Below are 13,969 nucleotides of genomic sequence, written 5' to 3' on the forward strand. Positions count from 1 at the left end.
AGGGAAGTGTTCAAGTGATTTCTGGATGACTTCTTCGAAGGGGATATCAATGAGCTTCATGATTTGGGAAAGCGATAAACACGATCTCCTTCTGCCTTTGCCTCTTTCCCGCTGTCTTTTCTCCCCAACCCCATTCTCTGTCTCAATGGATGGATAAATAGACAGATGCTGATAGAGAGCCAAAGATATAGACAGACAGATAGGTGGATAGAGACAGATGATCCTGAGAGTCCTTTCCAACTCTTTTAAGTATGGTATTATACATTTTGCTAGGTACAGAACCTATTCTAAGTCCCTTGTTGAGCCTTCTTGTTGGAGATTTCTGGAGCACACAGACTTTGATATATTTAAATGAGCAACAAATTTTAACAACACTATCATCTGCACGGAGGCACCCAAACCATACTAGACTAATCTTTATCGATCACCAGTTACCAGCTACCTATTTCTGCTCTCTGCTGTTTGTATTTTGCCAGCCTCGAGTTCTAAAAAATTATGGGAAATAAATCTAGAAAAAAAGTATTTTGTTGTTTTAAAAGTTCTGGTTGGTTATGATTTAACAGGAGCTCGCTGTCTAATGTGTCTTTTCCTTGGTCCTGATCTTTCCGTCAAATTACTAAATGACGCTTAGGGACGGGGAGTCTTGCCTATTTGAAAGATTCCTGTAATAGTTGATAATAGCTAACGTTTATATAGTATCTATCAGGTGCTTTCCGCAAATATATCTCAAGCAGTCCTTAAAGGCAGGTGCTATTATTCTCCCCATTTTACAGTTGGTGAAACTGAGGCAAACAGGGTAAGTGACTTGTCTAGGATCACACAGCTAGTAAGTGACTGAGGCTGGATTTGAATTTGAGTCTTCCAGACTCTGGCCCTGCCTAGTAAATCTTCCTGGAGCTTGATTTTATTTAAATGTTTAAGCATTAAGTTCCTACCGTGGGAAGACAGGGTCCCTGCCCATATAGTACCCATACAGCCCGAGAATGCAACGGGCGGGTAACTATGGCACAACTGCCATGAGCCTCGGGAAGCGAGCGGTGTTGGGGGCGTCCCTCCCACCGGGCGCGCTGCCCCGCGGGGAGCCGCCGCCCGCCCTCGGCTGCCTGCGGCCTCCGGGCCCGCCTGGCTCTGGGGCGGAGAGAGAGGCGGGGGCACAGCCCCAAGGCACGTTGTGCCCGCCCAGCCCCCGGAAGGGGGCCGTCAGACGGCTCACCTGCGAGACGACTGCGCCCTTACTGATGCATCCCGGGGCCGGGGGGCTTTCCGCTGGACCCCCCTCCGCCCTGCCCCCCTGCGGATGCCGGCTCCCGGAGGGCCTCTGAGGCTGGGAGAGCGCGGCAGGCGGAGGAGGGCTCCGTCCGCACGCGCCCCAGGCCGCGCGGGGGCGGCCCGTCCCGTTGTGCCCGGGCCCCTTCCCGGGCAAAGAGCAGGAGCCGAGCGGATGCTTGTCTTTCTCCAGCCCTTAACTCACTGACTGACTGGAACAACCAACGGAAAGCAGCACATTAGGAGAGTTACTGGAAATGTGAGTGACTTGATGGGGTCATGGTGTGGGTAAGTGTCTGAGGCAGCACTTGAACCCGGGGCCCATCTGCGGAGCTGAGCCGCCCTTTAGTTTGTGATTTGGTTGGATGGGATGGGTACGGTCCCGCCCACCTTCCCGAGGCACCCCTCCCCGCCTGGGCAAGTGTTTGGAACAGCCCAGAGAGGCCGCGTTATAGTTCCCGCCCCGAAGGGCACAAGCCCAACGATGATAGGCTGAGATGAGGTTGGGCCAGGTTCTATTCAGCCGTGTGGATAGGCTAGATTAAGGAGGAGGAGGAGGAGTTGTGATAAGAGTCACAATGCTAAATTGTACTAGGCCGGGAAAAGCTCGTCTGGGTTATGATAGGCCGAGAGAAGCGCCGCTGACTGAGCTGTGATAGGCCGAGAGAAGCGCCGCTGACTGAGCTGTGATAGGCCGAGAGAAGCGCCGCTGACTGAGCTGTGATAGGCCGAGAGAAGCGCCGCTGACTGAGCTGTGATAGGCCGAGAGAAGCGCCGCTGACTGAGCTGTGATAGGCCGAGAGAAGCGCCGCTGACTGAGCTGTGATAGGCCGAGAGAAGCGCCGCTGACTGAGCTGTGATAGGCTGAGACGAGGTGATGCTGGGCTCTGATAGGCTGGGACCGGGCTACGTTGAGCCGTGATAGGCTGAGGCGGGACCTCCGTGAAGGCGGGCGAGCTTCCCGGAAGAGAGGAGCCAGTCTCCGCTGATGGAGCTCGGAGCCGGAGGTGTCTCTGGGCCGCTGCCGTCCCGGGCAGGTGAGGTTCTCGGGGAGCGCCGGCCCCTTCTCGCCGCCCGCTCCGGCTCACGCGGGGTGGGCCAGGGCGGGCCCGTGCGCCGGAGCCCTCGGACCCTGCGAGCCTTGTCAGGCGTGAGGGGACCGGGGCACGTTTTAGAGCCTCCGCCACGTCCTGTAAAACTTCGGGGGGCCTCGGGCGGGGTCCCTAGGACCGGAAGGGAGGCTATAGGGAGAGCATTAGCCGGAACCCAGGGAGCTGGGTTCAGATCCTGCTTTGCCCCGTACTCGCGCGTCTCCGAGCAAGTCATCTAACTTCCCAGGTCCTCAGTTTGCTCCTCTGTGAAATGGGGGCTCGGGGACCTTTTACCACGATCCCTGCCAGTCTCAGAGCCACGATCGCAGCCGCGCTCCTTGCTGTGACGCCCGCGGGCCGCCGTTTAACCTCCGCGCGCCTCGGTTTCTGTGCCTGGAGTTTGAACCAGCTGCCCCCGAGGTCCCTGAGTGACCTTGAGCCAGTCCTTTAACCCTTGGGCCTTCGTCGGCCTCGTGCCGTCACACAGGATCCATCCCCTCTGGCCGCTCCCGACTCAGAAACCCACAAAGCAAAACCATGTGGCATCTCTCTGAATTTTCTTTGTTTATTGCTTTATTTATTTCCGTTCTCATCAGGCTTGTCTGGCGCGCAGCGTCGCAGCGGCGGTTCGTCCTCATTGCCATCGATGGCAAGGTCACTGAGAGACCCGGGGTGCCGCCCCCTTCCGCTTCGGGTCCGCCAGGAAGCTTTCCCAGGCATCCCCTTCCTCCTTGCGCTCTTCATCCTTTGCTCTCGGTTCACAGAAAGTTGGAGTGGGAAGCGACCCCATAAATCTCTTGTGCGCCCAATTTTCATACCTACATGTGTCTCTTTGCAGTTTGGGAACAGAAGCGATTGATCTCCACTCTTGCTCTCGTTACAGCCCTGTGGGGCCTGGGAGAAACAAGTGACTGCCCTCCCAAAACTATGTTCCCTTCCCACCTCCTTTGAGGCGTTAAAAGTCCTGTTTGGATTCTGAATTCTGTGTTTGCTTATTATGAGAATTTTTGTTTTTTTCTAAATTTAGCCTTAAATATTACTGGGTTTATTAGCATAACATGAAGACATCTCCCTAGATTTGGAGCAAAATGAGCTGATTTTAATGACTGCTACTTACTGAGTGATGTCACCCGTGTAAAACATCTTCTCCCCCCGGCCTGTTTCATAGTTTATAAAATAGATTGTTTCTAAAGACCCATCTTTAGAACTTACGTTTTGTATGCACCAAAGCACGGCACTCTGTGGGTTGCAAAGAATAAAATAAAAATGGGTTGTAATTATAAGTCCTTTCTGCAGTGATTACTTGACTCTTTGACTGTAATGTATTTATATTAGTGGACTGCCACTGTTTGGAAGCAGACTTTAGACTTTCTCCCTAATTCTGACCACTTTGATTTCATACAAGAGCTTTTCAATCACTTTGTCAAAAGTGGCCACTTTAACTTTCTTGGTTATTCTAATGCCTTCTTTGGGCAAGATGGTCCCTTATCAGTACTTGTGAAAGGTTATCTTCTCTAATTTGTTTTTACTGTTGCTTTTACATTTAGGTCCCCTTTACGTCCATTTGCAGCTTCCTGTGATTTACAAAGTGTGAAATCTAGTCTGGATCTTTCTGCCACGTGTTTTTTTAATTTTCCTGGCAACTAGGGATTTTTCTAAGGGAGAACCAACTGAAGATCAGGCTTTGCATGTTTCTGGCACTGTCTTTATAAGTCTTGCTTCTAGAAAAAAAAATAAATTGTTCTGTTTCTTAGTGGTTTAAATCAGTTTCCTGGCCTAATTTGGGATAATAGGTGGCATGATTAATGGATAGTGGATGGATAGTGGATGGATTGAGGATCAGGAAGACCTGTATTCAGGTCTCTCACATTTGTTCCTAGTAGCCATGTGGCAGGGGCAGACAGATCATTTAACTTTCTGAGCATATTCAGCTGGGAGTGGGAGAGAGATTCTTTGGGAGAGGGAGTTGGAATACCTAACCTAACCGATCTCTGAGCTAACCGATCTCTGAGCTCCTGGCCTAATTTGGGAACTAGGTAGCTAATTCTGCATTTGAGAAGATGAATAATAAGAGGAAGACAAGTTTTTGTCACAAGCTAAGAAAAAAAACAAAGGGGTTCCATTAGGAAGTGGTGAGCTCTTTGTTACTGTGGGCCGGAGGTAGTCTGGCAGATGGTTTACAGACATCGTGACCAGGACAGACTAGAGGCCCTTTGCGGCCCTTGTTCACTGCATCCTTACAATCCAGCTTCCAGTCTGAGCCCCCAGTTCCTGGCATTGCCATCTCCTTTGGCTTTCGTGGCAGTGGGCTCTTGGCTCCCTTCCCGCTGCTGCTGACCCTCCTGGATCCTTCAGTTATTTTATTTTCCCTCCATCTCCCTCACCTGCCCCACATAAAAGGTGACCTTTCTCCTTGCCAGAGCACCCAGTCTCTCCAGCAGATTGCCCCTTTATCATCCCCACCCTCACACTTCTCCCATCCCTCCTTCCCTGCTCAGCCATCCAGGGTGTCTGCTCCCCTGTGGGGATAAGAGGGCCTACATTGGGGGCTTCCTTTCTCTTTCTGCCCACCCTTCTTAATTCTCCCCAAACCTGGCTTCCAGCCCCTCACCCAGAAGAGCACTATCCACTATTAGCCAGCTATAGCTGTGCAGGTGAGGGAGGCTGAAGGAGCAGCAGCAGGAGGCAGGAGAGATCAAGAACAGAGGGCGGGCTTGGTTTTGCAGATGATAAAAGACATAGGGACACTTGGGGCTCCCTAAGAAGAATGCTGAGAACTCGAGGGAAGCAAAGGGAACCACATCTGGTATGGGACCTCCAGGAGAACAAGAGACTGGGTTTAGGACAAAGGAGTGGAAAGAAGGGATCAAAGCCAGGGTAGGGAGGAAAAAACACATTCTGGTAATTATTCTGAGGACAGTTCTGGATGTGTTCTGAATAGTTCTACAAAATAATTCTGGTGATGATTAACGCTCCTATTGCAGTGCCTTTACTTACCACAAACAGGACTGTTTCAGTTCCATGTAGATGTGCTTAAAACCCTAATTCAGAATCACTTTCTTCCTCATATTCCCAGCCTACAAACACTAATCTTGTTTAATTGCATTGTATGGAAGGAACATAACTTTTTTATTTTAGAGACTCATTTCTCAGAACAGTCAAGAACCCCAGGCTTTCTTTCTAACTCTCCTCTTGAGCTTTGCTCAAGGTGGAGAACTCAGGAAGCAGCATTGATGACTGACTAGAAATCCTTTTCATAATGCAAAATGGTTACCCGGCAGTTGCCCAGGTTTTTGCAGTCCAGTAACATTCTATTATCTTCACTTACCACGATTTGTTTAGCCAGGATCCAACCCTTCTTATAATTGCTGATTTTCCTCCACTATGGGTACATGTGCTTCTTCCCTCATCTCCACTCCTACTGCGCCATCTTGGTCCGCCTGCCTCCATCCCATAGTAATCTCACTATGTTGGGGTCTTATTCTCCGCTGACTTCCCAGTGCCGGCCCTCATGGTCCTCCAGGCTCATCACAGACACCTCCTCGTTCCGCCCCTAGTACTCCCTGAGCCCTTCCGTCCCTAGCCGAAGCCTCAGCACTATTGCTCGGGCCATCTATACCCCAGGTATCATCACTCCTTTCCGGGCTCATTTCCTCAGCCCCTTCCCTGCAGGTGACAATTTAGTCTCTGCCCTCTTCTGGGGGAGACAGGAGAGGAAGCCAAAGGCTCTGCCTTCACATTTTAGATGACATTCTATTTGTACGTGAGCCCTGCCCCCTTTATATTCTAAGAGTCAGGACATTTGTCATTTTCCAGAGGCAGGGTGGTCTAATGGATATTGTCAGGAGAACAAGGGCCAGCCTTTGCTTCCGACGCTAGCTGAATCCCAGCTTCCATCCCCCTAAAATGGGGAGCAGAGTAAGTTACAGCCTGTCTTGCAGCCTTTTCTCAAACTAGGAAACATACTTTACAAAATATAAAGTCCTATAATAAATGCCAATTCATTCATTCATCTTTATGCTCCAATGCTTGCACATCACAGGCCCTTTGTTAAAGAGGGTCAAACTGAGGCCTTTTTAGTTCCCTAGAGGAAGCTCCTCTTCTAGTTTCTAAACCAAATAAGGCAAAGGGATTCTATAAAAGCTATTTCAGACCCCATGTGGGATAAGGAGGAGGAAAATTAATTGGCTGCATTGAAAGAATTTAATCTCCTTTTTCTTGTGCAGCATAACATTTGTGGAAACACATATAGAACTGTGCATGTTTAACATATATTGGATTTACTTGCCATCCAAGGGAGGGGGTGGGGAAAAAGAAGGGAAAAAACTGGGAAACACAAGGTTTTGCAAAGGGTAAAGGTTGAAAATTATCCATGCATGTTTTGAAAATAGAAAACTTTAATTAAAAAAAGAAAAAGAATTTAATCTCCCCTCTCTGGATCTCTATTGACAGAGGGATGCTGGACAAGTCTAGCTTTTGGAGAGCCCTCCCAAGCTCCCTGCCCCAACCAGGCACAGGTCTAGCACGAATATCCAGAGCCTGACTTTGGGGGTCTCTGCCTCGTCACTACTTGTCATGTCATGCAGAGGAATGTTTGTTTTCCCTCACAAAAGGCAGCAGGCTTAAATTCTGCCCAGCCTTGATGGAAAGAACAGCTGGGGCTAGCCAGAGGGAAGGAGATGTAGAACACAGGATAGACTGTCCCAAGGGGAATGAGCTTCCGCACCGGAGAAGGGAAACTAGAAAATCAGCTGGTATCTGTTTACCTCCTGCATGGGGACCAGGGCAGGGCTCCAACACTCCCTTATTCCTTCTTCCCCCGACATTAAGACGGGGAAGGACAAGACGAATAACTGGGAACATAAGAGAAAAGAGAGAGACCAAAAATCCAGGGAGAAAACTGAAGTACAAACAAGTTCCCAGACAGGTAAACCAATAGATTCATAATCATCACAAAAGGTATAATGAGGAAAAAAATGCAGCTAGGTGCCACGACAACAGTGTGCAAGTATTATAAAATTAAGGAGAAAGAAACAAAAATACAGAAGTGGAAGTAAATTTGGCAAAAAAAAAAAAAAAAAAAAAAAAAAGCAAAATGTAAACTTTAAAGGAACTGGGACACTAATACATTGTTGGTGGAGTTGTGAACTAATTCAACCATTCTGGAAAGCAATTAGGAACTATGTCCAAAGAGCAATAAACTATAAAACTCAGCTATATCACTACTAGAGTGTAGTTTTCTTTGCTATTTCTAGAAAGTTTCCTCTTACCAACAAATTTTAACCATTTGATATTGCTAGAATGTGCTGGCATTCTGGTTTCTGATTAATTCTATTTTATTTTTTCATATCAAATTCTCTCCCTTCACTCTCCTCCATCCATTACGAAGGCATGAAATACAGTATCATCTGTTATACAAATGAAGTCACGCAAAACATTTCTGTGTCAGGTCTGTATCCCAAAGAGATCAAAGAAAAAAGAACCTTTATGAAAAAAAGTATTTGTAGCAGCTCTTTCTTTGGTTGCAGAAAAATGGAAATAGCATGCCCATCAGTTGGGGAATGACTGGGTAAGTTGTACTCTTATGAATGTGATTGATAGAATAGTGTGCTGTAAGAGGACAAAAGGGATGGTTTGAGGAAAGACTTAGATGAACTGATACAAAGTGGAGTGAGCAGAATCAAGAGTGTTGTACCTGGTAATATTGTAAGGATGATCTAAGTCATTCCAAATGCTGTCCACTAATTTTGATTATATTAAAAAGTTTTTGTATAAACAAAAACAATGTAGCCAAGATTAGAAGGGAAGCAGAAAACTGGGTGAAAAGTTTTACATCCAGGATTTCTGATAAAGGCCTCATTTCTAAAATTCATAGAGAATTGACTCAGAAGAATATAAACCATTCTTCAATTGATAAATGGTCAAAGGATATGAACAATTTTCAGATAAAGAAATGAAAGCCATTTCTAGTCATATGAAAAAATGCTCTAAATCACTATTGATCAAAGAAATGCAAATTAAGACTACTCTGAGGTACCATTTCATACCTCAAGATTGGCTAATAGGAAAAGATGCTGTTATATGTTGGAGGGAATGTGGGAAAAGTAGGATAGTGCTGGTGGAGTTCTGAAAGATCCAACCATTCTGGAGAGCAATTTGGAATTTTGTCCAAAAGGCTATCAAAATGTGCATACCCTGTGATCCAGCAGTGTCTTCACTGGGTCTGTATCCCAAAGAGAGCATAAAAAGGGGGAAAAGGACCCACATGGGCAAAAATGTCTGTGGTAGCCCTTTTTGGTATAGTGGTAAGAAACTGGAAACTGAGTGGATGCCCATCAGTTGGAGAATGGCTGAATAAGCTATGGTATATAAATGTTACGGAATATTATTGTTCTGTTAAGAAGTGATCAACAGGATGATTTCAGAGGGGCTTGGAGAGACTTTCATGAACTGATACCAAATGAAATGTGTTGAACCAAGGGAACTAAGGGAATGAGTTGCAGCAGCAGATTATATGATGATCAATTCTGATGGATGTGGCTCTTTTCAACAATGAGATGATTCAGGACAGTTCTAATAGATTTGTGATGGAGAGAGCCATCTCAACCAGAGAGGAGATTGAATATGTATCACAACATATTATTTTCACCTCTTTGGGGTTTTGCTTGTTGTCTTTTTTTCTCTTTTGATGTGATTTTTCTTGTGCAGCATGATAAAATGGAAATATATTTAGAAGAATCGCACATGTTTAACCTATATTGGAATACTTACTTTCTCGGGTAACAGGGAGGGAGAGAGAAAAATTTGGAACACAAGGTTTTACAAGGGTGGATGTCGAAAACTATCTTTGCATATATCTTGAAAAAGAAAAAGCTATTATAAAAAAAGAAAAAGGAATGTTGTCCACCTCCAGAGATACAAAAATAATGGACTCAGTGCAGATGTTAGATCTTTTTTTCACAACATGAGTGATGCAGAAATGTTTTGCATGACTTCATTTGTATAACAGATGATATTGTATATCATGCCTTCTTCGTTGGGTGGAGGAGGACTCATGAAGGGAGAGAATTTGATATGGAAAAATAAAATAGAATTAATCAGAAACCAGATTGCCAGCACATTCTAGCAACACCAAATGGCCAAATCCTGATGGTAAGAGGAAGCTGGTAGAAATAGCAAAGAAAAACAATGTAATAGAGATTTTACCACATAGAGCCTCTCTCTGTTTCTACCTATGAAGGAAAGAGCAAGAAAGCAGGTACAAAGGGAGAGGGAAAAGGGTAAAATCTAGCAGTCTGCTGTGGTCTAATATGAAAATGCACGAGGCAAGTCAGAGATTGAAAACAAGACAAGATGGGGAGGAGATGGAGCTGAGTATTTGATTGTCACCTTAACCACAGTTGTGGAAAGAAACCTCTAAATCAGCCAGAAGTAGGAAGGGTGTTAGACCCATGTTACACATGAGGAAACAGGCACAAAGTGGAAATGACATTATGTCATTTCTTGTACATCATGTACAAGCAAGCTGATGGAATCTAAAGAGGCAGAAAACCAGTGATTGCTAACCATTAAGTTCTATATGTTTCCTGTGACTATCTTAAGGCTCTAACAGCCTCCTCATCTTAGTGACCAGTTACACCAAAAGTCTGGTTCTTAAACGCCAGTCCTTCACCTCTTGGTCTAGTAATCTTTGCACTATTAAAAGACTGCCTCTTTTAACTTGATCTTAAAATTCTACTGTATGCTTTAATGTACATACTGTGCTGTTTTAATCAGTGATTATGCTTAGAAGCACAGCTGCACGGAGAGGCCCAGCAGCCTACCTTTCCGTTAGTTAGCTACACCAGCAGGAAGGCCGTGCATTCCAGATTGTTAGCCAGGGAACCATTGATAACCTGGTGGCAACTTTCTCTAATTTAAAGTCAAGTGCCTTGGAAGAAACACAACTTCTTAAAGGTTGACCCTTGCAGGTCTTGTTTACAAAGTGACAATTCTACTTCTAAAATGAGAATTGGCATAATTAATAAGAAAATTTATCTATTAAAAAGGAAACATTCCCTTCCTGTATAATTCTGCTGATTCAACATTCTCATTTTGACCAGCCTTCAATTTAAAAAATTAGAAATGCAAGGTCTTAATGGACATTTTCTGGAACTAATTTAATTGAAAATTTATGCTGTTTTGTAATACTGGCTAAGGAATGGTAAAAATGTTCCTAAAATCTCCCACTGACTTGTTAAATCAGGATTCATGTACATTTTATTTTCGTTTATCTTAATGACTTTTTTTTTTTTCCTGCTGAGGCAATTGGAGTTAAGTGACTTGCCCAGAGTCACACAGCTAGGAAGTGTTAAGTGTCCGAGGCCTGACTTCAGAGCTGGTGCTCCATCCACTGCACCACCTAGCTGCCCCATGTTAATGACTTTTAAAAGTATCTGCTTTTGTGAGACTTCATTTGGGTTGATTATAATTTGATATCTGTGCAAATAAGGTACTACTTTATCAAGTGACATGCACATCTTCTAAAAGTGAAGCTTTTATGGAGCTGTACTGTATCAGGCCACAACTGGCCAGGGTTCCCATCTGGTTTTCTCAAGATGAATTTGGCCAAGGTCTCCCAACTTCCCCGGAGGGCTCCATCAGAGAGGATAATGTCCACAGACTCTACCTCTTAGGGCTGTTTTGAGGAAATGGCTTTTTATGCTGGAAGCAGTGCTGAAACGTGAATTGCTAAATAGTGGACAATTAGATTAACCTGGATCTTTGGAAAATGACACAATTTCAGTTGGCTTAGTTTAAAGTTAAACTAATCCTGCCTAGAAGCCCCACTAACTCTACTTTTGCTTTCTTTCAGATATTTAATACACTGCCAGCTCCGCAATGGTGAGAGGCATTGGCCATGGGATTCCAGACATGTTTAGGATGTTACTGATGAGATCCCAGCCATGCCCTCTGTTCTCTTATAAAAAGATCGAAGCATCCAAATATGAACCTTTCTTAAAGTACTTCACCTCTACAACTGACAAACAACAGCCCAAACATGAGAATAACGTGACCGTGGGAAACCTCTGCAGGTTATCAGTTGACATCAGGAAAATCCGAAGGGTAAAGGGATGGGTGCTTTTCAAGGAGGAAACTTTTGTAGAAGAAATTGCCAACATCTTACAGAAAATCGGCACTAATGAAACTGCAATAGCCAGCATCTTGGAACGCTGTCCAGAGGCTATCCTTTGTAGTCCAGCAGCAGTCAATGCTCAGATAGACCTGTGGCAGTCTGTCTGCCGAAATAAAAAAGAGTTAGTGGCATTAATAGAACAATTTCCAGAATCTTTTTTTATTGTTAAAGACCAGGAGAATCAGAAGCTTAATATTAATTTTTTTCAAGAATTGGGACTCAAGAATGTGATCATTAGTAGGTTCTTGACAACCGCACCCAATATTTTTTGTAATTCTGTAGAGAAGAATAAACAAACGATCAAAATGCTACAGGAAAGTTACTTGAATTTAGGGGGCTCCCAAGCCAACATGAGAGTTTGGCTGCTAAAATTGTTGAGTCAAGACCCGTTTATTCTATTAAATTCTTCTACTCCAGTAAAGGAAACACTGGAATTTCTCCAGAAGCAAGGCTTCACAGACTTGGAAGTTCTCCAACTTCTGTCCAAACTCAAAGGATTTCTTTTTCAGCTTTCCCCTACTAGTGTACAAGAAAGCATCTTTTTCACTAAAAACACTTTTAAATGCACAGATCAGGACCTGAAGGAACTGATTTTAAAATGCCCTGCCCTTTTGTACTATACTGTCCCAGTTCTAGAAGAGCGAATTCAGGGTCTCTTGAAAGAAGGGGTTTCTTTATCTCAAATAAGAGAGACACCAATGGTACTTGAGTTAACACCACAAATTGTACAGTTTAGAATTAGAAAACTAAATGCTTTGGGATATAGCATAAGGAATGGAAATCTAGAAAATCTAAATGGAACCAAAAAAGAGTTTGAGTTCAACTTTGGTAAAATACAAGCAAAGAAAGAAAGACCAATATTTAATCCTGTAGCACCCTTAAATGTTGAAGATTAACATAAGGTAATTAGGGTGCCTCTGTACAACCGTATGGAAGAGTAATTAAACATGGCCAACAATGTAGTGGGCTGGGAACACTATCCTCCCAGCACACATTTTGTGGTCCTGATATGGAGCATCTGAGTCGTGAGCCATCACTAAGGCTGTCAGCCATTATCATTTGTTACATATTCTGGACGTTGTGATAAATCATATTTTTGTGATGACATGTAATCATGAAATGTAAATGTGTATAGAAAACCTTTTGAGCCATGTCTCAATAAAAGTTAATATCATTCATCCAGTAGCATGTTAGTTTTTTATTGTTTACTTTGGATAGCAACTAATTAAATTATAAGCAAATCCTTTCAGAGCAACTTGACAAAGATCTCCCATTGATTTCAAGTATATCTCTGTTACTGAACCACATAAATACGATCAGTGAAGAAATTAATGTAAAATGTTGGTAATCTGATATGATTGTTTAAAATTGCATGTAATTATAGAAGCTGTCTTTTTTTAGCCTGAATGTCTTGCTTTTAAATTCAATGATGTTTTGATTGCACTTTACATGAAAATCCCAACTAATACTTGTAAATTAAATTACATTGTAAATATGACCCACTTTAAAGAAACCCAATATACCAAAAACTCCCAACTGTATACAACTATTTTTAGGAAGCACATTTCCTTTTAAAAGAGGTCATATCACATGTGTCCTTAAAATAGAAGCACTCAGATTTAAATCATTCCACTTCCAAAATTGAAATTTGATAAGTCTATTATGCAAAGCAACAAGAAGCTACCCATGTATTTTATATGATTTGCATACCAGGAAATGTGGGTAAAATTATTTTTTCTCCCTTTTCTAGCCCTGCTGATATGGCAGAATCAGAAAACAGTATTATTTACAGATATTCAGCTACTAAAGCAATCATACATCCTCAGTAAAGATTAATACAGCAAAAGTGTTTCAAAGAACATTTTGCCCACAAAATATGTCTGAATTTTTTTCAACACCAGCATTATAATCATGTAACTAGGAGGGAAATGGCACGGCCTGGTCAACTCAAAATCTAGGTAAATGGAGGTTTCCTTCCTTTGAAAACAAGATCCTTACCCAGAAAGATCCTTTAACCAGGAGACACAGACAAAAAAACATGTCTGGATACTTATGTCAAAGTGGAAAAGAGATAATCCCTCAAGGAGCTTATGCTGTGAAAAGGAAGAAAAAGTCCATGGCTAATGTTCCAACTGAAAGATTATGAAAGAAGTCTACACATTCAAAGATAACAGGCAACCAGTACTGCACTGGTATCTCTCCTTTGGAAGAAACTTTTATCAATTCTCTTTCTACTATTCCTGATAACGCACTCTAGATTATAACATCATTAAAGAAGTTTTAAAACAGATAATTGTTTTTTAAAAAATTGTTACAGCAGAAAAGTAATACCAGCCGGTCCTTCCATTCAATCACCAAATGGAAACTGTCTGTTACGCATGGTTTTACCCAATGGGACTGGGAGCTCCTTGAGAACAAAGATAGCCTTAACTCTCTG

At 43.6% G+C, this 13,969-nt stretch overlaps 2 protein-coding genes across 3 annotated transcripts in view; both read left to right on the forward strand.

Moving 5' to 3' along the window:
• Positions 1 to 11,410, forward strand: part of CRY1 (cryptochrome circadian regulator 1) — a 68,577-nt gene extending 57,167 nt beyond the window's left edge. Inside the window, exon 13 of one of the 2 annotated variants that reach the window (XM_031938546.1) lies at positions 11,212 to 11,339. In XM_031938546.1, the coding sequence (XP_031794406.1) occupies positions 11,212 to 11,219 (8 nt within the window). In that variant the 3' untranslated portion in view covers positions 11,220 to 11,339. Of the gene's footprint in view, positions 1 to 11,211 lie in introns of both variants that reach the window. The other variant, XM_031938548.1, reaches the window with a different exon arrangement.
• MTERF2 (mitochondrial transcription termination factor 2) lies at positions 1,872 to 13,045 on the forward strand. Its single transcript, XM_003771099.4, has 2 exons — positions 1,872 to 2,303; positions 11,212 to 13,045. The coding sequence occupies exon 2, from the start codon at positions 11,238 to 11,240 to the stop codon at positions 12,426 to 12,428; it is 1,191 nt and encodes a 396-aa protein (XP_003771147.1). The 5' UTR covers positions 1,872 to 2,303; positions 11,212 to 11,237; the 3' UTR covers positions 12,429 to 13,045.
• Positions 13,046 to 13,969: the final 924 nt, after the last annotated feature.

Source organism: Sarcophilus harrisii, chromosome 5 (genome assembly GCF_902635505.1).
Source record: "Sarcophilus harrisii chromosome 5, mSarHar1.11, whole genome shotgun sequence".
Classification (NCBI taxonomy): domain Eukaryota; kingdom Metazoa; phylum Chordata; class Mammalia; order Dasyuromorphia; family Dasyuridae; genus Sarcophilus; species Sarcophilus harrisii.